Here is a 27,956-nt window from a genome sequence, read left to right on the forward strand (position 1 = left end):
TTTTTCCCCGGGGTGCTCCCCTCCGGGGTGGGGGTGGCTGGCCCCTGCCTTGCTCCTCCCTGGACCAACCGTGGGCCGGGTGGGTGGCTGCCTGGAGTGCGGAGCGGGTCTCCCTTGGGGGGTCCTGGCTCGTACCTGGGGTTGGGGCGGGGGGATGCCCGGAACACCTGGGTGGTGATGGGGTGCTCGTCTGGGGCTGTGAGCACCCTTCTCGGGTGGGGCCCTGCGTTGGGCTCTTCCGGCGCGGCGGGGGGGCTGCTCTCCTGGTTGGGCTGGGGCGGCGCTCTCTTTCCCCCCCGTGCTTCCCTGCTCTCTGGCTCTGGGGGCCTCGCGGCGGTCCTGCGGTTGTCCCCTGCCTGCTGCCGTGTGGCGTTGGGGGTTCCGCCTGCCGCTGCCGCTGCTGCTGCGGCAGGGGTCTAGGTGTGGGGGTGGCTGGGCGCTCCTTCTTTTCACATTCCACCATTCATTTTAGAAGAACATTAACACTCACCTGAGCACAGGTGTTAGCTCACCTTTGCACTAATAGTTTGCATGATTGAATGAATGGAAGATTTCACACTAGTTGGTTTAAAGGCATAGGTATGCGTGTGTGAACACTGTTTTGTGTACATGTTGACATGTGGACATTTTTTCAGCCAGCAGGTGTGTTGATAACATTTGAGTGTGTGTGTGGACAGGCCCCGCCCTTTTTGTACTAGATTTGAACCGTACCGTAATGATAAACAACCAGTAAACCTGTCTGCTCTATGCTGCTTCATGGTCTTACTCCCCCCCCCCTCTCTAACATCCCTCTCTCTTTTTCCCTTCTTTCCTTTTACGTCCAGTTCAACACCAAAGATTTTCATACATGATTGAAATTAATAAAGTTTGGCCTCAATTACAAAAGGGGTTTATTCAGACATACCTTTGGTTTGTCTGAAGATTAATAACCCCTGTTGTTAAAGTAAAATATGTCCAACACAAGAGGCCCTCAGTTCTCATCTGTCTGCCCAGCTGTTGTACAGGACAAGTTAAAAAAAAAAAAAAATACACCATCCCCACTGTGAAGCATGGTGGTGGCAGCATCATGCCGTGGGGATGTTTCTCAGCTGCAGCCACTAGAAGGCTGGTAAAGATAAAGGGCGGAATGAATGCTGCAAAATACACTGAAATCTTGGAGGACAATCTTTTTCGGTCTGTAAGAGAACTACGGCTTGGGAGATTTATTTTCCAGTAAGACAATTATCTAAAGCATACTGCATAAGCTACATAGGAATAAAAGAACCAGGTAAATTTTCTGGAGTGGCCAGGTCAAAGCCCAGACCTAAATTCCATAGAGAATTTGTGGCTGGACTTAAAAAGGGCTGTTCATGCCCTGTATCTACGCAACCTGAAAGAACTTGAGCAGTTTTGCAAAGACGAATGGAGACTTGTCCACAAAGAATCAGTGCTGTGATTCCAGCCAAAGGTGCATATACTAAGTACTGACTTAAAAGGGGTATAATAATTATTAACATATTAATATATATAATTATTAATATACTTGCATAATAATTATGCAAGTATATTTCATTGTTTCATTGACATTAATTTGTAGAATTCTGTTTTCACATTCGCATCGAAACTTTTTTTCTATTAAATTTTTGTGAGGAAAGACAAATTTTATTGACCATGAGTGATTTATGAAAGGGACCGAAGTGGGTGAATAATTTTGTAAGGCACTGTATAACTTGCCTTTTACCACTCTAAGGCTGGCGCGGAGGTCCTATTCCCGCAGTTGGTCATAAGGAAGAAGCATCAACAGGTTGGGAAGAACCTTCTCCAGAGTCCATTCGTAGAAGAATGGAAATCGATGATGGAACTGCAGCTTGGGGAGATCCTGGTAAACATTTACACAAATCCCTCCAAAAACAACAATTCAATGCTTGGCGATCAACCATTTTTAAAATGCTGATAGATGTCTTGGTTGATGACTAATGTGTCTTTTAGGTAAATACAGCAGTACTTCTGTCAACATGTGGAACAGCAAGTCTAATCAGTCAGATCAAGAAGCCATGAACATATCCTCTCAACACAACTCCCACTCATCACACGGCTCAATGCAGGCTCAAAACCAGGAAAAAATGTCAGGTATGTCGGACAGTTTGGATAATTTTATTTGACTATGCAAAAATTATTTATTTAAAAAGAAGTTTTGTAAACTCAAAGGAAAGCAAATGTCAAAAGGTATGTAATTCTATCTTCTATAAATTCTAACGACTTTGCCCAAGAGCGGATGTTTGTGAAATGCTTTTTCACTGAAAGAATACATACTTTCCCTTTCTCGATAGAAGAATGAGTCTATCGTGATAGATTTTTATTTTTAAGGATACAAAATTAACATTTGCCAGGATTTTCTGCTCCTTGGCGAGGAAGAGTTAAAGGGATAGTGACCACATGGCGAGTAAATGTCTGCATAAACTTGATCATGTAAATTTGCTCTCCTTTTGGTAAATTTCTTTAGTATTTTCATCCTCTTGGGTTCATACAGTCATGAAAAACCTAAAAAAAGTTTTTAAAGTGAATATGCAATCCTTGAAAAGTTTGTGAAAAACTAAACGTTCTGTAAAGTTTTGGAAAAGTAATGAAAATTTTAATGTATAAATGCTTATCGGTGATGGAAATTTATGTTTCTGTAAAGCAGTTTGATTTGTCATCAGTTCAGCGCGTGGTGCTTTCATGTTATCGTGACATACTATGAAATGCCACCTTTAACAAGGAGTGGCTTTTCAAGGAGAGGTATCAACTGTGGCTACTAAAAGACCCGGAAACACATTTTGCTCCAGAAATGTGCAAACCCAGACTTTGCTCGAAGTCCTTCAACATAAGCAGCATGAGAAAAGCGGGACTGGTGAGCCACAATAAAAGGAAAAAACGGGGACAACTGCAGAAGTCTGTCATAGAACTTTTAAAAACTGTTAATGATGATGCTACTATTGAAGCTTATTGCAAACAATTTTAAAAAAGTGGCTGATCTTTATTTTTTGTTTATTTAAAAAAAACGCAAACATAGGTGATTTTCATTCAAATCTTTTCTCTGTTACTTTTTAAGAACTACAAAAATAAAGATCTCCAAACCGGCTGAGCACTTATCTGCTAATGAAAACTACAGTCTGGACCATAAATATTTGGACAGAGACACATTCTTTCTAATTTTTTTTCTGTACATTACCACAGTGAATTTGAAATAAAACAACTCAGATGCCATTGAAGTGCAGACTGTCAGCTTTTATTCCATGGGTTGAACAAAAAGATTGCATAAAAATGTGAAAAACTAAAGCACTTTTTAAACATAATCCCTTCATTTCATGGGCTCGTAAAGTGTTGAGAGACGTACTGTCTGCACAGATCCAGGTGAATGCAGCCAAAATGATTGGGCGGTGTTTCATAATACAGATGGACAACGACCCAAAACATACAGCCAAAGCAACTCAGGAGTTTATTAAACCAAAGAAGTGAAATATTCTTGAATGGCCAAGTCAGTCACCTGATCTTAACCCAATTGAGCATTCCATTTCAATGGTTGAAGACTAAACTTCAGACGGGCCCACAAACAAACAGCAACTGAAAGCCGCTGCAGTAAAGGCCTGGCAGAGCAGAGAGCAGAAGGACAAATCCCAGCATCTAGTGATGTCTATGAGTTCAAGACTTCAGGCTGTCATTGCCAACAAAGGGTTTTCAACCAAATATTATCACTGACCATTTTGTTTTCATTCATTTCATTTGTCCAATTACTTACGAGCCCATGAAATGAAGGGATTGTGTTTAAAAATGCTTTAGGTTTTCACATTTTTATGCAATCTTTTTGTTCAACCCATGGAAAAGAAGCTCAAAGTCTGCCCTTCAATGGCATCTGAGTTGTTTTATTTAAAATTTACTGTATATTATATTTATAGTCCTGCCTGTATAAGATGAGCTGCAAATGAAAGCTGAAACCACAATGCATCCATGTCATAGATATGATCTGTTTTGTTTTTGTGCTCGTCATGATATTGCCAGTCTGTTTTGTTCTTCCTGCTTACTTCATCCACAAACATTACAGAACAAAACGTTGGGGAAGTGTTAAATATTGACCAGTATGAGGTGTTTCTTTATTTATTTCGTTTGGGAGTTGCAGGAAAGTCTTTGGGTGACCAGCTCAACGCTCATTTTTGTTTCCATTCTAAGATCCTGGACTTAATTTCTATGAAGGTTTTAACTTTGAGAATTCAAAAAAGAGAGAAAACAGTCGCCAAGTATTCATTCATTCATTCATTTATTTATTTGTTCCTTTCATGAAAATTGATGTTCAAATGTTTACAAGTTTCTCTTACATATTGAACATTTTCATGATTAGAAGGGAGCAGATTTGAAGAATACAATTCTTATAATTATCTGCTCCCTTTTAAACATTGCATCATATTTACATTGCTCACACCATCACCTGTGCTCAGATTTCACAATATACAGTTCCACTACACAGTAAATACATTCCATTCATTTAATACATACATTCCAAAAATTCCATTCAACAGTCAAGTTTGTACAAACTAATTTGTTTAGCTTTATACATGCGTTTAAATTGAATAATATTTTGACAACTTTTTAACTGATTCTCCTGGGAATTCCACATTTTTACCCTGCTATAGACAAACACTTTTGCTTTAATGTTGTTCGAACAATCTGTTGTTTGAAATCAAATTTTCTCCTATGATTTACCATGATTAGTATGAATAGTATGAATGAGGAGTGAATGAATCTTTCTTTGAACACTTTTCTTTGAACACCGCAGATGAATCTAATCCATTATTATTATTTTAATATTTTGTAAGATAACTTACTGAAAAACCATTGTTTGTCTAGGGTGTGTTTGTGTACTTTATTGACTGTCCCTGCCTGCTTCTGCAGCTTCACATCAAGGCAAACTCCAGCTGTAACTAAATTTCTGCATCACCATAGAAAGAAATTAACAGTTCATCCTGGTCAATGGAACTACGTTTTGCTCTGTAATGTTTGTGGATAAAGTCAGTGGGAAGAAAAAAACAGACATTGTGACAAGCACCAACTTAACAGACCATGTCTACGACAATGCCACATTGTGATTTTCAACTTTTTTTAATGAGCAGATGAGGTCAGTTAGTATGGAGTTCCTTCCTTTTGTAGGTCACCGATTCTTGAGTCAAGACAAAACATGTCCCAAATAAGTATTTTTCATAGATTAAAACCATTAATTTAAAATCGATCGACTTACTCACTATGTTGGATCTTAAGAAATGGTGATTAGCCTAGATAGTTACTTTTTTTAAGATATTTATGCTCAAATGTATCATTAGTGGCTGCAGTGGTTAGCGCTCTTGCCTCACATTTAAAAGGTTCAAATCCCGACTGGGGGACCTGAAACAGGACAACAGAAAGGAGACTTTTCTGTGTGAAGTTGTCATGTTCTGTCCGTGCATGCGTGGATTTTCTCTGGGGACTCCGGCTTCCTCACGCATAGATGAATGAAAAAAATGAAAGAATGAATCAATGGTAGTTAGGCCCTCTGTTATTTCTCTTTTCTTCCACATTAGGTCAAAATAGTCACCAGCATTGAAAAACACTGTCTTTATAATTGAGAAAACATTTATATCAAATTAAAGATGTGGGTTAAAAATGTATAAAATATCATAAAAATCAAAACACATTTTGAACAGTATGATCAGTAAATAGAACAGATTCAGTTTTTCTGAAGGTCTTTTGTCCTGACTCTCAAGAGTCGGTAAGTTCTTAAAAATATTAGAACAAAAATCACAAAAAAAACTTAGGAGATTCATTTTTCAGTAGAAAATGCAGGGTTGAATGCTATATTGCTGAATGACAATGAAACTTAAAGGGTAATAATTTTCCAAAAAAAATGTAAATAAAGAAATGATTAAATTTGACCATAAATAAAGTGAAAACAGCAGAATAACAAAAATGCGAGTGCGAGTGGTATCAAACCAGCAAGATTTGCACCAAAGAAAGAAGCAAAAGTTTTCAAGGGTTCCCCAAGCATTTCAATCAAGGCAAAAATCCTGGAATATCTTGAAAGGGTCAAGGATTTGAATGACAAAAAGGACCAGCTCATAGCTGAAAAAAGCTGAAGGAGCTGAACATTTTAATAGTTTAAAATAGCAGAAAAATTGTAAAAGGAGTTAAGTGCCAAAAATGGCAGAAGATACTATAATGAAAAGAGAAATAGAGAAACAGGAAAATAATTTGAACAAAGATTACCTGTGTTTTTACTGAATGCAGTATGCTGCTATAAGTTTCTGCAGCTTCCTCCACACCAATACAAACATCTGTTGATTCGGCAATTGTAATTGCCGTGTTAGCTATGAAAGTTTTTTCAACAGTTTTTGTACTCTTCGTGCAACATGCAAGGCCATTGAATGTATGTTGTATTAACAGTTTTTTATTGTTATTTTGAGAAAAACAAACAGTAGAAGAAAAAAAAAACATAAAAACAAGAACATTTCCAGCACAACAAAGTCACAGCACGGAGGCAACACATCAGCTAGTTACATACAACTAGTACATTACATGGATTATGTCATGGGGAACCTAGTCATCATTAGTTCAATCAGAGGACAACATTTGGACTGCCTTTATAAAGAATGTTGACTAGATCACCAGGAAGATGATCAAGCAGAGGCCTCCATAATTTATAAAAAGCATCAGAGTTGCCCTGTAAGAGGGCACTGAGGCGTTCCATAGGTAGAACTTTGAATGCCTCTCTATACCACTGTGTGACAGAAGGAGGTTGTTCCTGAATCCACTGCAGCAGTATGCATCGTCTCGCCAGGTGTAAAAGCTTCTGTAATAAAACCATCTCCTGACCAGATAGAGGTGGTCTCTCCACTGACACGCCAAGAAATAACGCTGGGTTCAGAGGGATTGTTTTGTGAAAAATACAACTGACTTCTGTTACAATATTTTTCCAGAATCTAATGATCAAAGGACATTGCCAGATGCAGTGATAGTATGTTCCTAAATCTATGCAGAAGCTGTGGAGTGTATTGAAGTCTGTGCAGAATTCTATATTGATTCTCTCTAAGTCTGTTGCATGTGAATACTGTCTTGGCAGATACAAAAGCTTTAGACCACGTTTTACTACTGAGCTCCACTCCCAAATCCCGGCTCCAAAGAATCCTAGTTCCTCCAGTTGAGAGGGGGTTTAACAGCATTAATTGTTCGTGAAAAAGTGAAATAAAGTTCCTTTTGGTTGTGGCATCGTCATTTAATTTAAGAAGGAAGTTTTCAAGGGAATTCAATATAGGTTGATCAGCTGGAAAGGTGAGAGATGATTTTACAAAGTGTCTCACTTGGAGAAAGCCAAAAAAGTGTTTCTGTGGGATATTATATTTACTTTGAATTTGTCTAAAAGACATAAAAACACCTTTTTCAAAAAGGTTACTTACAAATCTTAAGCCCTTAGTGTACCATTGGTCATATATACTAAAGCTTATACCTGGTGGGAAAGCTTTATTTTTAATTATAGGTTGCATTGCACTAGAAAACTTCCTTCGTCCACAAAAAGTCACAATGTCATGCCACACCTTAATTGTAGTGAGCATAACATTATTGTTCTTAACCTCAACTGGGAGTCCAACTACATCTGTGAATAAGAGACTGAGAGGTGACAACGGGTCACAACACCAACTGTCCACAGCTAACTCACCCTGATGTAAAAAAGCGTGCAACCACCCCGACACTATTCGCGCATGACAAGCCCAGTAATAAAATCAAAAATTAGGAAGAGCCTGACCCCCCCTCTCATATGGCAGTTGTAAAGTCCTAATTTTCAATCTAGGTTTCTTCCCATGCCAGATAAACTTGGATAAGCATTTCTCCAGTTCTGAGAATGTTTTCCTATTAATTTTGAGAGGTAACATTTGCATAGGATATAGTACCCTAGGCAGAATGTTCATTTTTATCAAACTTATTCTACCTAGCCACGACAATGGGAGGTCAAACCACCTATTAAGGTCCCTTTTCACCGAGGCCAGGACTGGACCAAAATTTAATTTGTATAGTTCAGCAATATTTGCACTAACTCTGATACCCAAATAGGTAAAGCCAGTGCTTGACCGCCTAAATGGAAAGTCTGATGGAGGAACCCACTGTTTTTGATCCCTCAAGAACAAAGCTTCAGATTTATCAAAATTAATTTTATACCCGGAGAGCTGACCAAATTTGCCAACAATTGCGGTTAACACTGGGATTGATGTCTCTGGGTTAGTAAGAAATAATAGCACGTCATCGGCATACAGGGAGATTTTGTACTCCGTAACTCCTAATTTGACCCCGGAAATCTTAGGATTGGTTCTTATGGCTTCCGCTAATGGCTCCAATGCAAGCGCAAATAATAAGGGGGATAGCGGGCATCCCTGACGTGTTCCCCTGCCCAGGGGAAACATGTCAGAAACCGAACCGTTAACCAGTATCCTTGCAGCTGGTGCCCTGTATAGTAATTTCACCCACCGACCAAATTCAGAACCCAAACCAAACCTGTCAAGAATCTTGAATAGGTACTCCCACTCCACCCGGTCAAACGCCTTCTCGGCATCTAATGAGATTGCTAAAGCCCCTGTAGTTTGTGTTTTGTGAAAATTGCAGAACATTTAAAAGGCGACGTACATTTGAGTGGGAGTATCTGCCCTTGATAAATCCTGTCTGGTCAGACTTCACCAGTGATGGCAGAACCCCCTCTAGTCTCCTCACCAAGATTTTTGATAAAATTTTACAGTCAACACCAAGCAGACTGATTGGTCTATAGGAGGTACATAGATCTGGAGGTCTGTTTTCTTTCAGAATTAGGGTAATGTGGGCAAGATTCAGTGTGGGTGGGAGAGAGTCCAGCCTAAAGGCTTCCAAATACATATTTAATAATGGTTGTGCAATATGTTTGGCCATTTTTTTGTAAAAATCAACCCCAAATCCGTGTGGGCCAGGGGCCTTTCCAGCCTTTAAAGATTTAATTGCTTCTATGACCTCCTGAGTCTTTATAGGTCTGCAAAGGTCTGATCTGTCTTGTTCAGATACTGTTGGAAGATTAATATGGTCAAGAAAGTCTTCAGGGGGGCTGACAGCTTCTTGATATTCGGAAGAGTACAGTTCTTGAAAATATTCTTTTAAAATTTTACTTATTTGTTTGGTTTCAAAGTGCAGGTTGTTTTTTTTGTCTTTGAGGGAAGATATCACATAGGATCTGTTTTTCCCTTGTGCCAGTCAGGCAAGAAGGCGTCCTGGTTTATTACCTGAATCAAATAGCCTGTGTTTTGCATAGAATATTGCCGTTTGTGCATTCTGAGTCAGTAGTTGGTCCAGAGCTGATCTAGCAGCATCGAGTTTTCCGAGCACCGCTATGGCATGGGACTGTTTAAAATCCCCCTCTAGAGTAGCAATGAGTTGTTCAAGTTCTAACTGTCTGGCCAGGGTTTTTTTCTTTTTTGCTGCAGTATAAGAGATGATGGAGCCTCTGAGATATGCTTTACCTGCTTCCCACAAAGTGGAGGCACTGACCTCAGGTAGGTCATTTTTGGAGATGTAAAGCTTCCACTGATCCTCTAAATATTTAACAAATAAAGGATCGTTAAGGAGAGTTGGATTTAGACGCCAATGTCTGGATAAAGGGTCAAGATAGGGTGGCAAAAATTCCATTGATACCGATGAGTGGTCTGAAAGAACACACGGATTGATTGAGCATACCCGGGTTCTATCCAAGACTGATCTCGAAACAAATAAAAAGTCAATCCTAGAGAAAGAGAGATGAGGGCGTGAAAAGAAGGTGAAATCTTTAGTACGTGGGTTACAGATTTTCCAGGCATCAAAAAGACTCAGATCTGAGCACAGCTCAATTGTAGCCCTTGTCATTTTTGAGGGTGCCTGAGTTTTAGGTGGATTATAATCTGTGCTGGGTGTTAATCCACAATTAAAGTCACCGCCAATTAGTATGTGAGTTGAAGATACGGAGCTGACTTCTGCCAAAAATTTTGAGTAAAATGAGCTATCAAAGGTATTAGGTGCATAAACACTCCCTAAGAGGATTTTTTCTCCATATAACAGACCTGTAACCAAGATGTAACGGCCGTCTGCGTCCTGTATCACTTTATCCACAGTTAAAGCTAAATTTTTATGGATTAATATTGCCACACCTCTGCTTTTAGAGTTAAAAAAGGAATAATAAATTTGACCTACCCAGTCTCGTTTCAGTTTTAAATGTTCCAAGTTGGTCAGATGGGTCTCTTGTAACAATGCAATCTGCACCCCGTCTTTCTTAAGCATAGACAGGACTTTTCGCCTCTTAATGACATGATTAATTCCCTTGACATTGAGAGTTGTTATTTTTGTGTTACTCATTAGCAAAACAGACAGCTACATCATACAGTACAGTAACCCTGAGTAACCGAAACCCATCATAGAGAAAAAAGGGATGTGCTGCCCATGTTGACCAATACGCCGAGTCAGCTGTGGTGGAAAGAACAATACCATCATTCCTTGATGGCCAAAAAAGAACACACAGAACCAACAAAACATAAGTCAGTAGTAAAGCAAATATTTGAGAAAATCTATTTGCAACATAAAAAGCCACCCAACAGGTGGTATAACAAAACCAGGTGTAGCCAAAAGCAGTCTCCACTCTACAGGAAAAATAATTATCCCACTTCCACCCCACCAAGCAAAAACATAATCTAGATGCTGTCAATTATAAAACATAACATTGAATCAGGACAAAAAGTAAACCCTTCACACATGCCTGAAACAAAGTCCACTGACCCATTAACAGTTCTATGACCCCCTTTTTTTTTTCCCTCCCTCAAATATGCATATATGCATGCACACGTGCACATAAACATCACCCTCATCTGTAAGCACTTGTGTAGTTTAGGCAAAGTTATTGCTTGTTATTAAACTTTGTTTTAGTCAGGAAGCATAAACCGGCTTAGTCTCAATCTTACTTCAGTCTAGAGCGTTGATGAAGCTTTGTGCGTCCCCCGGCGACGTGAACTTCTTTTCAATGCCGTTATGTGTGATGACAAGCGTAGCTGGGTAGCGCATGTTAAATCGAATGCCTCTTTCTATCAGGGACCGGCAGGTGTCGTTGAAGCCGCGCCTTTTCTCCCGAACTGCTGCAGAAAGATCCTGGTGTATGAAGAGTTGTTGTCCTTCATATTGCAGCCTGGGCGACGTTTTCACTGCTGACATGATCCGCTGCTTGTCTCTGGGATTGTGGAGCTTAATTATCACCGGTCACCGCGGGGCGCCAGGCTGCGGTGCGCGCGGTCCACTTTAATACGGGCTTCAGCATTGGGGCTCTTATCCAAGCCGAGCAGTGAGGGTAACCATTTTTCAAAGAACTCAATGGGGTTTTTACCCTCCGTACCTTCCTTCAGGTTGATAATGCGGATGTTTTCCCGTCTGCTCCTGTTCTCCACATCATCCAAAGCATTCTCCATTGCCTTGATTTTTCTTCTCTGCATCGGCTAACCTCCCGGCTAACTCGGCAACCGTGTCCTCCACATCAGAAACCCTCTGTTCTGCCGCAGTAATGCGAGTAGTATTACTTTCCAGCGTAGAGGAGATTGTCTCCAGAGTCTCCGAGAGCTTAGAGAATTTCTGCTCCATTATCTCTGTGAAGCTTCGGGTCACCTCGCGAATGAGAGCTGAAGTCTCTGCTGAAACCTGGTCGCCTGCTAGCTCCTCAGTTTGGCAAGCGCTTGCAGTCATGGCAGGCGTCACTTTCTTTGGTTGAATTTTAGTTTGTTTTGACATTGTCCGTCGTTAAATGTTTAAAGTTTTACGCTTGAGGTATTTAAAAAAATGAACAAGCACGTATTCTGGGTTGTAATGTTGACAGTATTCCGTTTTGCTGCTTAATAAGCTTGGTGGTAGCGGGAGCTCAGTACAGACACAACCTCTAGCCAGCCATGTTCACCCGGAAGTCATTGAATGTATGTTGAAAGTTGAACCAGGTCAAACTTTTACCAATCAGGCACTCTGATTTGGTAGTGATGTGTGGATGATGTCCCTTTTAATTCACAGAAGTGCCAACTGTTTGAAAATTGATTATGGAAGAGAAATTAGTAATTGTGGTTTGTGCAGCCTTCCAACATCTGTGGAAGGAGCTAAAACATGCTATTTGGAGAAGACACCCGTCAAACCTGAGACAAATGGAGCAGTTTGCTCAGGAGTGGGCCAAAATACCTGTCGACAGGTGCAGAAGGCTCATTGACAAATACAGAAACCATTTAATTGCAGTGATTGCCTCAAAAGGTTGTGCAACATAATATTAAGTTACGGAAACCATCATTTTTGTCCAACTCCATTTCATTAGTTTAGTTTTTTAACTAATTCTGTTAATCAACAACTCAAAAGTAATGGCTGGTTTATTTTGATTTTTTTTTTCAAGAAATTTTAATTTATTGTTACTTTTGAACATTTCAATTCATTTCGGTAAGCATTGTGGACTTTCTTTCTTAAACTGAGGGGTACCAACAATTTTGTCCACCACTGTACATGTGCGTTCAAAAACGCTATTATGACCGCATCACATGGATCACCAAATGTGATGATCCTGGTAAAAGAAATTATGCCAAGTCTTTTATTTTTAGGATTATAAATGCATGTCTTTTGCCATTTATTCAGATTGGGGTGAGATGTACCCTAAACAAAAGGACTCTTCATCATGGGGGGAGCCTACAACTGATCCACCGGTTACAGTGGATAATGGTACATCTGCCTGGGGAAAGCCAGTGGACACCAGTACTGGCTGGGATGAACCCAGCAGAGATAAGAGAGAGACTTCTTCTGGATGGGGCAGCCAGAACAAGTCCAGTAAGTGTTTATGTAAATCTGTACAAGTGAACTATGTAAACAGTGAATTCAAACTTGGAAGTGGTTCCAGCCAGTGAAAAAATGATCTGCCTCCGCTCTATAGCTACTAGCCATAAGCCTATGGAGACTTGGTGCAGTGAGGACGTATCCATGGGCAATAGCTGGGATCAGGAAGAAGAGGTGGAAATCGGAATGTGGAGCAACAGTCAGCAGGATAGCAGGTCCAATGACCAAAACACCTGGAACTACAAGCCTAAAGTCTCCAACAAGGTTTGTGACCTCTCTATATACGTATATTTTTAAAATGCTATTCTATTAAAGGGCCTATATCATGCAAAAATCAATTTTTTGAGCTTTTAAGTTTATTTTGTTAATTTCTCACAAAAAAACTCCCCCAAAATAATTTGATCGATTCTTGCATTTCTGTAATAACACTGCGCTCTGAACACCAACCCCTCACAATCTAAGAAACTAAGTGGGTTCTCGCATTGTGACGTAGATGAGTAGATAAGTGAGGATCAGCCCCTTCCAGGAAAAGTCTGAGCAGCCGGCACCGCCCCCAGGCACACACACACACACACACACACACACACACACACGTTTATTCCATGGAACTAGCAGTGATCAGCAAAAACGTTTTCATTTTATATCCACAATATGCATATCCATCTTGCAGAAGTTAAGATGTTTGTTTTTGTGGGCGAAACGCAGACACGCTGCCGAGGCCGGCTCTAGGTTTACATAATTTAATGGCTGGAACCCACAAGGACAGATAGCCGGTGCCTCGGGGATGAAGTAATCTTACTTCTGGGTAGGAAAATTAGCTGTGAAAATAAATTACCGTATTTTCACGACTATAAGGCGCACTTAAAAGTCATAAATTTTCTTTAGCCAGCAGGGGGCGCCCTATGGCCGGTGCGCCTAATGTGTAGTTGTGGGGGTGTGTTAAGGAGACGAGACGGCACCGGGCGCAAATCTGTGTGTTGTGTGTCTTTAGCGTGTGTGTAGGATAAGGAGGAAGGGAGACAAGAGTGTGCAAGTGAGTGAGCATTCAGTTTGTATTACTCAGTAAGGGAGAACAGTAACAGAGACTGGATTTTTATTAACCCACTCTAGAGGCTCCGAGGGTCCGAACGACGTGCCCTTGTCTTAACACCCGGCGCGCCTTTTGTATGTGTCAAAGACGGAAAAAATCCCCCGTGGCTGAGACCGTGTCCTATAACCCGGTGCACCCTATGGTTGTGAAAATTCGGTATACGAAAACTCCTCACAGTACATGGAGGGTTCCATTACAAATCCAGAACCCTGTGACTGAATATTATTCACAAGGAAGGAAGCAGCGGACTAGTGAGCGTCGAAGCCACTGTCCTCGATGAAACATCCAAGATCCATGAATGCATCAAGCTCAAGGCCTCAACTGACAGTGTGCTCAGTGAATGTCTCAGGCAATGGAGAGCAGAGGATGTGGTGCTGGAGGACAGATCCTCATGGGAGAACAAGCACCTACATGGGATGTACCACCAGACCATAACTGAAGTGGCTGATATCAAGAAGTCCTACCAATAGCTAGAAAGGGCTGGCCCATAGGACGGCACTGAAGCACTCATCCTGGCAGCTCAGGAACAAGCCCTGAGCACCAGTGATATAGGCTCAGATCTACCACACCAGACAAGACCCAAGGTGTAGGCTGTGTAAAGAGGCACCTGAAAAAATCCAGCAAATAACCGCAGGTTGTAAGACGTTGGCAGGAAAAGCATACATGGAGCACCACAATCAAGTGGCTGGAATAATATACAGAACCATGTGTGCAGAATATGGACTGTAACCCCAAAGTCAAAATGGGAAGCGCCCAGACTGTGCAAAGCAGTAATCAAATCACAAGGTGGCTACTATGAAGAACCTACAATCTGACATATTTTCAGTTGTTTCACACTTTTTTATTTATTTATGTGTGAATTCACAGTTTTGATACCTTTAGTGTGACTCTACAATTTTCATAGTATTGAAAATAAAGAAAACTCTTTGAATGAGAAGGTGTGTCTAAACCTTTGGTGTGTACCGTATATTGTGTAACAATACACGTAGTTGAACCTTTTTCGGTACGGCAGTTTTGGTTCGGTTCACTTCTGCACCATTTCGATACGTTTATTTCTTTTTTTCCCGCATATGCATTGTAACGCCCCAGCTGATTTGTCACTCGTAGCGGGAAAACAAGAGCCGAGCTGCTAATTAACTAGCTGCGTTGGCTGTCCTTGCTCCATACTCCACTCTCCCTCAAACAGTCTCAGAGTAGACAGAGAAATGAATTGCTTCCTCTCCTTTCCGGAAGTAAAGTATTTTAGCTCGCGATAGAAGGGTTCAATTCGATAGAAGGGCAGATGCGTGGAGTGGAAATAACATGGAATGTAGATGAAAACATTTGGATGGAAAATTATATTCTAAAACAGAATATTCTAGAATTTTTAGTTTAAAACTTTTGTTCCCATTTTAGACCTCTTTTTTTTTATTTATTGTGAAGCCCTTTGGTACCTTCAAGGAGTTGTAAAGTTCTATATGAATAAAGTTTCATTCATAATCCTTTTAATTAAATTAATAACATTATTTATGAAATAAAACTATGACCAAATAACACTCTCTAGGATTTTCAATGACAATAATTCAGGAAAAATGTACTGATACAGTTAAAAAAAAAAAAAAACACCAAAAAAAACAATAGTCAATCTTCTCCCGTCATAATCCTAATAAAGACTTTGAGGGTTCCAAGCTCCTCACACATTGTTTCAGTTTGCGCAGCTGCGCTATGTTCTGCACGTCTGTTTTTCATCCAGTAATATTAAAAAAGCAAATTTCTATGTATTCTGCTGCAGCTAAGCGTATATCTGCGTTTCCTTTTAAACAATACAGAGTTCCCTCGTTTATTGCATGCAGGAGTTGCATTCTAAAAATAACCCGTGATCTGTGAAATCCACGGAGTCTGATTATGTTTGAGTTCATGGCAGTAAAACTCCTCACTGCCCTCTTTCTACACTTCTTTCAAACAGACATGAACATTTTCACTTTTCTCTTGTTTAAATTCTCACAACTTCATAGAAATTAGGTCTAGGATCTTGGAATGAAAACAAAGATCTGATCGATGAAAGATTTCTGATCTGAAGAGCTCCGCGTTTCTGTACAAGAGACACGGAGGAGATTGATTGAAAAGGTCTATAGCCAATCAGGACACAGAACGGGTGCGCTGTTTAAAAATTGCGGCATAATCGCTCTAAAAGAATGAGCTAAACCGGGAAAGATGAACTGCGACGTAGAAAGTGAAGACTGTCTTCTGTTCTATTTGACAGAGATTTTTCGAGGGGTTCAGGTTGGAGCACAGACTGCAGAAGGGGGGAATAAAATGTCACGTCTTGATCGTGTGGCCAGATAAAAAAAAAAAAACATGGGTCTCTGATATTGTTCAGTGGGCCGGACCAAGCATGGAGGCGGGCTGCATCCAGCCCCCGGGCAGTAGTTTGCCCACCCCTGGTATATATGTATGTATGTATATATGTGTGTATGGGTGGATGAATGGATGGTTTACTCAAAAAAGAAGTTCAAAACAAGTTTCAAACTGATGTTTTAAAGTGTTTTGGTTTCATTTGTCTTGTTTTTAGATGAACAAACCTGTCAACAAACAGGAGGAATTTTGGATGAAATCTTTTGTCAACCAATTCAACAACATGAACTTCCAGGTAAGTCTTGTGTTTAACTCAATTCAAATCTCTTTTATCTTGTAAGAAGAGCTTTTCAATATTCTAATGGATTTTGTAAGAGAAAAGTAACTTTTAACACTACAAGAAACATTTGTTTTCTAAGTTAGGGTTTTTGAGTTGGTGCCAATAAAATTGTAAAACATGATCAGTGTTGCCAATCTCATAGAAATTAGTATCAAATCTGGCAACCTTTCCTGGTGCCACTGGAGACCTTTCTGGTTTTTGGAAACTCAAATTTGAAGCTTGTATTGTTCTGCCATTTCTGTTATCACAGGCAAGTTGTACAGTGTGGGATTTCAAAGGCATCTTCAATTTGGGTTAATTCTTAATGTTAGAAGTGGGAAATATTGTAAAATTTTAACTGTAGAATAAACCCAAAAAGGCAGACTGAAGTTTATTTGTTTTTCTGATCATAGTTGAGATGTTTTTTATTAGGGATGTCCTGATCAGGTTATTTTGGGCTCGATCAGTTTCCGAATCATTTGATTTTAAGTATCTGCTGATACAGAGGCCCAATCTGTTACTTTTGTAACCCTTAAAAAATTAATACATTTTGAAAAAAACAGATTCAGATTGTCCCACGTTTTTATCACATTAACCTTCTTTTATCATTTAACACTTAGACAGAGCACTTCTGTGAAGTAACTTGAAGAATCGAGTAAAAATAGTGTAACTATTAACTAGTAAAATAAAAAGAAACTATTATCTAGTAAATATAGGTGATAGTCATGTGAGAAAGACATTAGCTTTAATATCTTCAGAACTTTTGAACGTTTTTAACCAAATGTGATAATTATTTCTTCATTTAATCAAAAAAATTAATTTATCTGTTTCAGCAGTAAACGAGTATTCATAGCTAGCTGATATCAGTAGAACCATTTATTAATTTTAAATCTAGTTATTTTTTAAGATTATGGGATTCTTTTTTCACCTCTTAAGACATCACATTTTGGGTTTTATTACGAAAGTAAATGCACTTAACTGGGGTTCTGTCCGAGAAATAAAAAGGGAGATCAAAGAAGAGCTTTGGTCCCTAAGGGGTTAAATCACAGAGCTAGCAATTAGTACAGTTAGCAGCTGCTGTACAGCCGTCTCTGTCGCAGCACCGAAAGGTTAACATTAATAAGAAACAAAACCCTGATCTTTTTTTTCTGTTAAAATGCATTTATAGGTTGTTTGTGTTAAGATAGGCCAATAGAGCTACTTGTTGTCAGTTTAAATCGTTTTCAAAAAAGGGTTATTGATCCCAGAAGTCCGAATCTAGCAATATCTCGCCCGCTTAACTGAACTCCTGCTTGAACTGTTGTATTCTGCTGCGCTTTATGGCAATAAAATGTTGTGATATTTTCATGAGATGCAGACTTCCAGTAGAGTATTTATCCAGAATAATAAGATTGAAATATAAAGCGCTATTCATAGTCATAAATTAAATATCCGATGCTGATCAGGAGACAACATACGATATTGATCCAATCGAGTCATCAACCATGTGATCGGGCCACAAGATCTGATTGCAATATCCATAGTTTTTATGTTTATTAGAATACTTTCTGATTGTTTTAATTGAAATCAAGCCCAGTTTATCGTGTCCTCTGTGGGATAGTTTAGGTTAGCTTGTGTAAATAGCTCCATTGGTTTTCTTTGGGCTAACAGCTGGTTTTGTGTTAAAGTACCCGATCTAAATTTGAGATTTACGTTTTCTTTTTGTTCAGCGATGGTATGAATACTTCTGAGACAATCCAAAATTAAAATGATGTAACAGATTTGCGCTTTTATTTGTGTAACATTACAGGAAATGTTTTGAAAAGGTGAAGTAAATTTCATTATTACAAAGTTGAGTTCAAAGTTAGTTCAAGTTCAGCTTACTTACATAAGGATAAGCTACTCCTTTTTACATTTTCTTTTACAGAATATAATGTGATCAATTTCCATCCAGACAAAAAGAAAACAGTTTTTTGTTGTCTTTGTCTTGCAGAGAGACTCCCCTGATGACTCTTTAAAATCAGGGCCAAGCATGATGGCTGACAAGCGTGTGGACATGAGTGGCGTGGGGGAGTTGAGCAGCATCATGGGGAAGAGTTCAGGGCCCCGGCATCAGCTCCACAAGGATTCTGCAATGGATCGAAGTCCTTACTATGACAAGGTATGTCCCTTTTGTCTGTAAACAGTTGTTCATTAGTTCATTCAAATGCACTTTGCTCATGGGATTTTAATCCAAGGTCAATTCTGTAATTTTCATCAGTATGTATTTTCCTTGCATTACTTTTTATATGGCGTGGCAATTTTTAACTGGATCAAGACGCAATTGGAGGATAAACCTGCTAGACTGACTGCAGCAAAAGAGTTTAATAAAGAGTGTTGATTTGGTGACAACGGTGTTGTTATGCACTGATGCTATCATGCTATGATGCTATAATACTATACTAACGAGCTGCTCCACGTGTCACCAGTTTGCGACCACAAACTGGTTTACAGTCAGACAATATTTTGACAGAGCAGATTTTAAGACGTGGCAGATGAATAAAACAAACTTAATTCAGAGGACATTCATCAAAAAACTGTGAGCGCGGCATTTTTACTATCAATGACATTAAGGCATAAATCCAAAAGATTATAATGTTTTTAGACTGATTTCATTCAAAAATGAATCACCTGGAGGCAGATGCAGGAAAAAAAAAGATGCATTTTCTGAAAATCTACAGTCCAACGATCTATATGTTATAAAGACTAATCAGCTTACCTTCTTAGCTGGCTTCTTGTCAGTAACCACCCTGCAGCATGCCTCTATCATACCCAAAAAAAGCGAGTAAAAAGTCGTTTGCCGTATGTTTGATTTTTTAACCAATGCCAATAGGTTAGCGAAATATAAAGTTAGAATGAACTAACCCTGACAAGGACTGCGAAGCGCAGGATTTTCAGGTGACTGACTGATGGGGTACAGGTTGCCCTTCCAGCTGTGGGAAATAGAAGAAAATAAACCACGTCATAGACCGCGTAAAAATGCCAAAAGCAGAGAACAAAGACAGTCACTCAAAACAGATGTTTTTATCCCATGTTTCCATTATGCTGTGACGTAATCTCACTTTACATTCAACATTAAATTAAAAAAAAAAACACCTATAGGTTTTCTTTGCTAAATAATGTAATAATTTGTCCAGTAAAAATGAGCCTGGCTGGTAGATTTTTTTTTTTTTTCCATCATCTTGGCTGGTGAGTAAAAAATGTAATGATGGCCAATGGAGTTGTGATTTTCATCTTGGAGCATCAAAACACACGCAGCAAAATCAGTTTGAAGGTTGTAGCTGCCCAAAGTGGGAGTGCGACAAATTTGTTTTAACACCTGAAACAGACACTCCGTCAAGTGTGAGAAGCGTTTCTCTTTATTAGAGCTCAAGCTAGCGGTAGCTCACAAAACATCAGCTGCATTGACCTATAAACATTTTTAAAGCTTGTATTCAGTTGAACTTTGAGCATATTTCCAAAGGAGATGTTGACATAAAATAATTCTTGTAAAACATCGTAATTTGTATTTTTTGTTGAAGTATAAGGAGAAAGGAAAAAAAATAGATTAAAATCGAATTTAGAATGAAAAAAAATCTTTATCTTTTGGCCATATTGCAGAGCTCTACTTTCAACCTGACTAGAGACAAAACAAATCAGATTCATATTTTTTGTTAAACTTTTACAATTACGACATTATAAAATGCACAACGTAGACATGTGTTGAACAAAATGATGATAAATTCAAGTCTTTATTCTCTAGGAAAAAAAGTCCTAAATGAATACAAGATTTTGTTGAAAGAGAATATTTAGGTTAAATGAATGTGGAAATTGGAGTTCCTTTAGTATTTTTAATTATTTTTTTTATCGCTAGTTGCTTTCAGCCTGTGACTGCAAACGTTACTTTCTTACTGCTTCACCTTTTAGACAACCTTTTAAACTTTAAACCTTCCTTCTTTTTCCTTTTCGACTTCGTCTTTTCTGCACTCGCACTCTGCTCATTAATTTCCTTCTCTTTTTCCCTTTTCTTCCTTGTTTCCTTCAAAATTAACTTCGTTTTTTTTTTTTCTCCCCCTTCTGTGTTTCTTTGGCTGCTGATGTGCTTCATATCCCTCTGTGCTTGCCGTCCACCTACCGTCCACCTGGGCTTTGCTTCTGCAGCTTTCTGCTTGCAATAGTCCAGCTTCCGATGAGCTTCCCTCCAGTCAGAGCATTAGCCTTTCCTCTAGCAGTTCTGTTAAACCTGTCCCCAGTGTCAACTCTGGGCCATCTCCTTTCCACTCTAGTTCTGGGGCAGCTCAGCAGGTGAGTGTGGTAGGATGAGCTTGTCGTTTCATTGTTGTGCTACGTCAGGCACAGACGTAGTTATTGAGGGTTTCCACATGTTAATAAAGCTTTTACTTTGAAGGCAAACGCCTGCAGTATGTACATCCTTCCGTATTTGATAAATCATTGTCATTTTGTCTGAAAGAAATGTAGATTGAAAAAGAGCTTATTTGTGATGTAGAAAAAAACTCTGGTCAGGCCACAAGCTCCCTGCTCCGCTCCATTCTGAAGCATCTACTTGAAGATGTCTGGACCATATACATCTTCATTTTCCTTGTCCGAGCTGGCAGTTGGGGCTACTATGCACCAGTGGTCTCGGCCACACCTCATAATTGAATTTCTAAAGGACTAGTGCTGCCCTGCAAAAAATATGTCCTTGAAAATGATAACTTTTGGGTTTTTTTTAAGTTTCGGCTAAAAACGGCATAGTCATGATTAAAAGACCACAGTGAACGCTTTAAAAATACCCCAAAAGATGATCGTAGTGAGTTTTTAAGCGTTTAGAAAATGAAGAAAAATGTTTTGCATTAGAAAAAAATCTTAAGTATTTATTTTCATGTGTAGTTTTAACTGTCATTCTTTGCATCTGAAAATTGTACATAACCATGAAAAAGGGGAACACTAAGCTTCCTAATTTTTTATTTTCTGCCTGAGAGACATACAATTTAAATACCATTGTTGTTTTTTATGTTGTTTTATCTTTTTAGAATGTAAACTCCATGTTGGGTGGCAGCAGCGTAGCACACAGCCGGGGCACCACCCAATCCCAGCCCCCTCCTCAATCAAACCTTCGTAACCAAGTGCCTCCACCCCTCCTGCCGTCTCAGGTACATTCCACATCACTGCTCATTGTTCCTGAACGATATACAACCGCTAGTTGGGAGCAGAGCACATGGAGCCTCTTTGAGGCTTTGAAGTCTACAGCACACCAAAAAAAACAAGGAGATATTAGCAAGAAGTAGCTTGATTTATTGTTACGAGACATGCAGTACTTATTTTTTCCTTTGGATGGGTACCAAACTGAAACTCTGTGCCATGTTCCTGCCAGTATCAAATAAAAACGTGGATTGCGGTGCTTTGTAGCGAGCTCAGATAAGAACGAGTGAACCAATGCAGCTGCACAGTGGCTAATGCATGGAGCATCTGGCAAAATGCTTTTGGCAAAGCGGGCCAAAGTTCTGCAGAACCTCACAACAATAGATTCTAGTTCAGCGACCTGCATGTAAACAAAGCATCTTAGCCACATTAAAGTGCTCTTTCACCCTGTCATGCTGCATCATCACACTCTAATGTTTCTGGAATGAATAATTGTTGTTTATTTTTTCTTTATTTTTGAAGCACTGTTCAAGCTCTTGAACAATTTAAAAGTCCTAGAAAAGCTACATTAAGCAATGTTGAAAGTAGACATCACTTTATTTCCTCAATCATACTTTTAGAACCTTATTAGTTAAGGCACATCCATTCTATTTTTTTTATACTGAAAAATATTTTGTTGTGGAAATCAGACAATGTTGACTATTCCCTTTTATATATTTTAAGTTGCCAAAATAAAAGCAGTGTTGCTTGGGTAAAAGCAGTTGCAGTGTTTCACATTGTGATCATTAAATAAACTGAATTGTACCATTTTATTATAATGAAAGACATTGATATTCAGATACAGTTTTTTTCTGAGTCATACTGTTAAAAAAATTAAAAAGTAAAAAAGTTTTCCAGTACAATATCGGGATACTTATCTTATCCTGGGACACATCGGGATGCGCATCGTATCGCCAGACTCTTACCAATACACACCCCTACTAAAAACTATTTCAGACTAAAAAAAATATTGCATAATCTAAAGGTCAAATCATTAGATAAAGTTTCGACTTTATTAACAAATAGACTAACATTCTGGCCCAGACTGACTCCAGCTTTAATCCTGATGGTGCTTGAATGAACACAGAACAGCTGGTTTAACTAAAAAAAAAAAAGTATTCAAACATGTAAAATGTGTTGACTACCACGCATTTGTGCTTTGCAGCCTCATGCTAGATATACTTTTATAACGTTTCAACATGTTGGTGACTCATGCAGCTCCTCCTGTAGTTTTTAAAGTAAATCATTTTATTTTTAAAAGTACTTTACAACAGTGTCACCAAGCTGAACATTTTTTTGGGCACGATGTGAAGAAACAGGCAGCAGATGACCTGATATAAATTTTAAGTTTAAGAAAAACATTGAAAATCTCAAAAATGCTTTTTTTGCTTTGTTTTTTTGTGTTGATGTCCAGGTCCCTCCATCCTTGTTGAAGTACCCAGGGGGTAATGGAGGTCTGCTTGGCCCTCAGCAGGTGGCTATGCTCAACCAACTCTCTCAGCTCAACCAGCTGTCACAGCTGAACCACATCAACCAGCTACAGGTACATAGACCTTTAGGCCTAACTTCCAGCTTTCTAAAACAACCTTTTGTTGCTTCTGTCTTACATTGTGTTATGTGATTGCAGCGCCTGCTCCTCCAGCAACAACAGCAGAAGCTTCAAAACGCGAGAGCGACACCGGTGGGTCGTCCGACTGAACAGGTGTGCACACACACACAACAAAAAAACTCTGAATAACTAGAAGGCTTTGGTATTTCTACAAAATCCAAGTGTCTTGTTTCCTGTTTCCTTATCCAGACACGTCCTATTGGTTCATCTTTGTCAATGATGCAGCCCCCACGGCACCTGGATCCATCTCTGCTAAAGCAAGCTCCACCTCTTAAATCATATGCTGACGGCTACATGTCCCACAATACATCTGAGATGCAGAAGAATGCTCCTCCTCTCGGACCATTAGGCAACTTCCCTTTAAGTATGTCAACTATTGACCGATTCTATTTTTTTTTCTTTCTTTTCTTTTATTGTATATATTATAATTTTTATTAAACGTTTATTATAAGTTTCGTCCTTTCAAACAAAACCCAGAGTTTCTCTTCTCTTCTCTTCATCTAACATTAGGCTTGACCCCTAACCTGAATGTACCCCTGGATATTGCCGTTAGTGGTGGAAGCAGTAGTGGTGGAGCTGTGACCTACAAAGAACCACACCAGTCCAGACTCAAAAAACTTTGGGCTACTGACATCCTGGAGCAGAACAGCAAATCTGGTAAATGTATCGGACTGAATACATTTTTTTTGCTACTTAGATTCTATTTCCACATTAATAAATGTAAATAATCGTGTTCAAAGTTGGTTTTCTTGCTGATCATCCATAACTTTTTGTATTAAAATTGCAACAAAAACAAAAAAAGACGATGGTGTCTTTGACTGTACCCATTGTCTGTTTGCTCCCTCTCAGGTGCTATCTCGTCTGACTTGCGTCTAGATGACTCTCCTTTCTATGACTTCCTGCCTCCTGGTCCACCTCCCCTGAGCCCTCCCGGCCAACCAATAGGCTCAGTGGGTGATGGCTGGCCGCCCCGTGCCAACTCCCCCCCTTCCCATGCAAACACTGTCACCTGGCCCCCAGGTAAATGTTCTATCACTGATTCAAAACAGACATTGATTAGTACCACAGTGAGCTAGCAGCTAAGGTTGTTTTTGCCTCAGAAATACAGATTCATTGAAGTTATTCTTGTAATTTTGTAATATCTAAAAATTTCAAAAAGGTAAAATGCAGTAATCATCCAGTACAATAAAAAATTGTAATTGCTTTGTATTATTATTTTGCAGAGTTCCGACCCGGGGAACCTTGGAAAGGTTACCCCAACATTGACCCAGAGACTGACCCTTATGTGACCCCCGGCAGTGTCATCAACAACCTCTCCATCAACACAGTTCGTGACACCGATCACCTCAGGGATAGGAACAATGGTAGGCTGCAGACAAGTTTTGACCGATCAGCTGATGGCGACACAGTGGAATCTGTATGCATAGATCCAGTCTCTAACCCCTGGCTATTCTGGTTTGCAGGGCCACCCTCATCACTGAACACCACGATGCCTTCTAACAGTGCCTGGTCATCCATTCGTGCCTCCAGCCACAGCGGTTCCCTCACCAGTACAGCACAAAGCACTTCAGGTAGCCTTAAAACCCATCCTTTAAAAAAAAAAAAGGCTCATGTGAAAATAAATAATTCAGAGAACCTTAATTTAATACGAATTAATACATATATAAGGTGCTCCAGTTTAGAAGACACAGTTGTTTTTGAAGGCTTTTAAGTATGCCTTATATTGTGGAAACTGTCTATAAAAAAGGCATACAAACAAGATCTTTTGTTAAATGGTCTGGAGGTTTTAATGAAATGAAAATGGTTTTCTTTTGCTTTGCAGCTAGACCAAGTGAGTCAAAGTGGTCTCCTGGAGGTGGTTCTGTGTCCAACTCCTCCCTAGCCCATGAGCTTTGGAAGGTCCCCTTGACTCCCAAGGCGCTGCCGGTTGCAGCTCCTTCCAGGCCACCACCCGGCCTCACCAGCCAGAAGCCCTCTGGCTGGGACAGCTCTGCTCTGAGGCGGGGGGGCTGGGGCTTCACCGAGTCAAGATACACACCTGGTGGGTTCAGAGGGAATTCATACAGTCTACTTCAGTTTGTTTACTTTTAACAAGCTGGTTTGTTGAGTTAAAAAAAGAAGTGTTTCCTTTTCTTTTGAAATTGCTATATCCTACTGATTTCCAGCTATGTAATTTTTTTTTCTTTGTAGAGGACATTTCTAAACCTGAATATCTTCAACCACTGCATTTGCTGAATGAACTTCTTTTGGTTTCTACAGAAGACTTTTGGGTATTTTCAATGATAGAAAATGTGAAGGGGTGGGGCTCTGGGAATTGTAATTTTTCTGGATTAAAAAAAAGTTGACTGGACAAATGTTTTAATAGTCAGGAGGTGAAGCAATATATAATGCTTATAATTTTCTTTTTATTGTATGTTTTTATTATTAAATACTTAATTTATTGTATTTTAATACCTTAAAATCTATCTAAGCATTTCAAACCTGTAGTTTATAACATTTTGTTTTGGGTCTAAAGTTGTTTTGATATTGGATATTCTTAGTTCACAGTGGAGAGCTGCAGATGATTTGCTCTGATAAAATCCCCTGCAGTCCCCTTATTTCATGCTATTTGTATTTCCAGGTTCCAGTTGGGGTGACGGCAGCAGCTCAGGAAGAACTCAATGGCTCGTTCTGAAAAATCTCACACCTCAGGTACCTCAATGCATGCAGTTTTGTTGTATTCTCAAACCTGCAAATAATTTACTGTGTGGGCGATGGGAGTCATTTAAGTTCAAAATATTTTTATTTGACTTTTCTTAGGAATAAAGACATACATAATGCAAAGTCACAATGGCAAGTAATAAAAATTAGAAATAAAAAAATAAAATACAGCAAACAGAACAGAACCAAAAAAACAAACAACCCTTACCCTCCCCCCATCCCATTCTGTCACTGCGAGTCATCTTTGACAGGGGACTGGCACCGCATGAGTTTGAAGCTGGTCTATGTTCGACATGGTAATGTGTCCTGGTTACCTCGCTCTCATATCTGCTGAAATGTCTCCAGAAAAGGGCCTGCTCTTATGATTGAGTGAGAATCAATTCTTCTAGAATTGCAAACAAGACATGGTATCTGCCAACCATTGCTTGTGAGTCGGGGTAAGGTTTGAAACACCTCCATCCAGAGGGATGAGGGATGGACAAGACCAGTACATGTGAATAAGTGTGGCTTCCACAGTTTTACATTTATCACAGTAAGGACGGATATTTGGGTAGATGTGAGATAGTTTAGACTTAGAGATATTTGATCTGTGTACAACTTTAAAGTGGATTAGACAGTGGCGAGCACAGAGAGATAAAGAATTCACTTGTTTAAATATCAAATTCCAGGTTTCTGGAGATATGAACATGTTCCTTGTTTACCTTTTTTTTTTAGCAATGAGGGTGATACAGGCCTCAGTAATAGATTTGGGGAGAGATCCTAACCTGAAAGAGTCAGACAGCACAAGACACAGCTGTGGGGAAAGTAAGGATGAGAACTTGGCAAAAAATTCTGTCAGAAACCCAGCTTCCCCCACCAGCGCGCCCCTCTCTGATGATGAGCTCCTTGGCTTGGTAGCGATGCAAACGAATGCGGATGTTCTGACATCAGTTCCTTCCCTCCAGGTCTGCCACCTTAGCTTTGAGCTTAGCATTAGCTTCACGAAGGGTGTTAAACGTCTCCTCGAGGTCTGTCACCCGCTGACTCAGGTCCTCCGAAGCCAGCTCCAGAGATGAAGCATGGTGCCCATGGTTCTCCACCGAGAGGCGTGTTTGAGTTCGACAGGTTGAAGGAGGTTTTAAACTCGCGGTGCTACTCCAGCAGCATCGTGTTGGCCTCAAAAGTCAACCCGGACTCCTTTTTTTGGCCGATTTGGTGTTCTTTGAAGACATTTTGAGGTGAAGTTACCCTTGCACTGTTGAGGGGGCAAACGTTGCAATGGAGGTCTTTTCGTGTTTGATGTTTGTAGAGGGCTGAAAGAAAAAATAGGAAAAGAAACTCTGAGCTCCTCACAGCGCGCTCCTACTCCATTGCCAGGAAACCGGAAGTCCTCCGATGGGAGAATTTTTTTCTTACTTGTTATTTTACGCTTTGCACTTTTAAAATACAAACAAATAAAGATAAGAAACAACAATAAAGTAAAGAAATAAAATACCAAAAGAACAAACAAAGTTGAACAAGCGGGGTACAACAAAAATTCGTTTTGAGCTTTAAGTTCTGAGCAGGATGTATGTTGCTTCCATTTCCTCTATCGGAGTTGAAATTTTTCAGCTTTCTACCGGAAGTGTAATGTCTTTTTTTTCCATAGAACAGATTTCCTCCATTATGTCTGTCATTAGATCCATTCTTAGTGGTTCACTTTTAAGCACATGATTTTTTTCCAGGCCATAATCATGACTTTAAACAGGTACTTGTCCTCTGTTTGTATCACTCCTATTGGTAACAATCCTAGATATAGTATCCGTGGTTCCACGGGTATTTCATACCCTTGTATGTCCTTCATGGTTTTGATGATGCTTTGCCAGAAGGGATCAATTTTACTGCATGTC

At 39.6% G+C, this 27,956-nt stretch overlaps 1 protein-coding gene across 5 annotated transcripts in view; it reads left to right on the forward strand.

Annotated features, from left to right (window-relative positions):
- The window catches only part of tnrc6a (trinucleotide repeat containing 6A), a 48,297-nt gene that overhangs the window by 19,235 nt on the left and 1,106 nt on the right, over window positions 1-27,956 (forward strand). For 3 of the 5 annotated variants that reach the window (XM_004071910.4, XM_020705417.2, XM_023957702.1), the window contains 17 exons: window positions 1,730-1,861; window positions 1,969-2,109; window positions 12,664-12,852; window positions 12,956-13,122; window positions 16,500-16,577; window positions 18,574-18,741; window positions 20,760-20,903; window positions 21,632-21,751; window positions 23,194-23,322; window positions 23,407-23,481; window positions 23,578-23,752; window positions 23,899-24,045; window positions 24,238-24,408; window positions 24,612-24,752; window positions 24,852-24,959; window positions 25,211-25,429; window positions 26,009-26,079. In XM_004071910.4, coding sequence (XP_004071958.1) covers window positions 1,730-1,861; window positions 1,969-2,109; window positions 12,664-12,852; window positions 12,956-13,122; window positions 16,500-16,577; window positions 18,574-18,741; window positions 20,760-20,903; window positions 21,632-21,751; window positions 23,194-23,322; window positions 23,407-23,481; window positions 23,578-23,752; window positions 23,899-24,045; window positions 24,238-24,408; window positions 24,612-24,752; window positions 24,852-24,959; window positions 25,211-25,429; window positions 26,009-26,079 — 2,375 coding nt within the window. The remainder of the gene's footprint in view (window positions 1-1,729; window positions 1,862-1,968; window positions 2,110-12,663; window positions 12,853-12,955; window positions 13,123-16,499; window positions 16,578-18,573; window positions 18,742-20,759; window positions 20,904-21,631; window positions 21,752-23,193; window positions 23,323-23,406; window positions 23,482-23,577; window positions 23,753-23,898; window positions 24,046-24,237; window positions 24,409-24,611; window positions 24,753-24,851; window positions 24,960-25,210; window positions 25,430-26,008; window positions 26,080-27,956) is intronic. The other 2 variants (XM_020705418.2, XM_011478428.3) reach the window with 2 other exon arrangements.

The sequence above is a fragment of the Oryzias latipes genome, chromosome 8 (assembly GCF_002234675.1).
Source record: "Oryzias latipes chromosome 8, ASM223467v1".
In the NCBI taxonomy this organism is placed as follows: Eukaryota; Metazoa; Chordata; class Actinopteri; order Beloniformes; family Adrianichthyidae; genus Oryzias; species Oryzias latipes.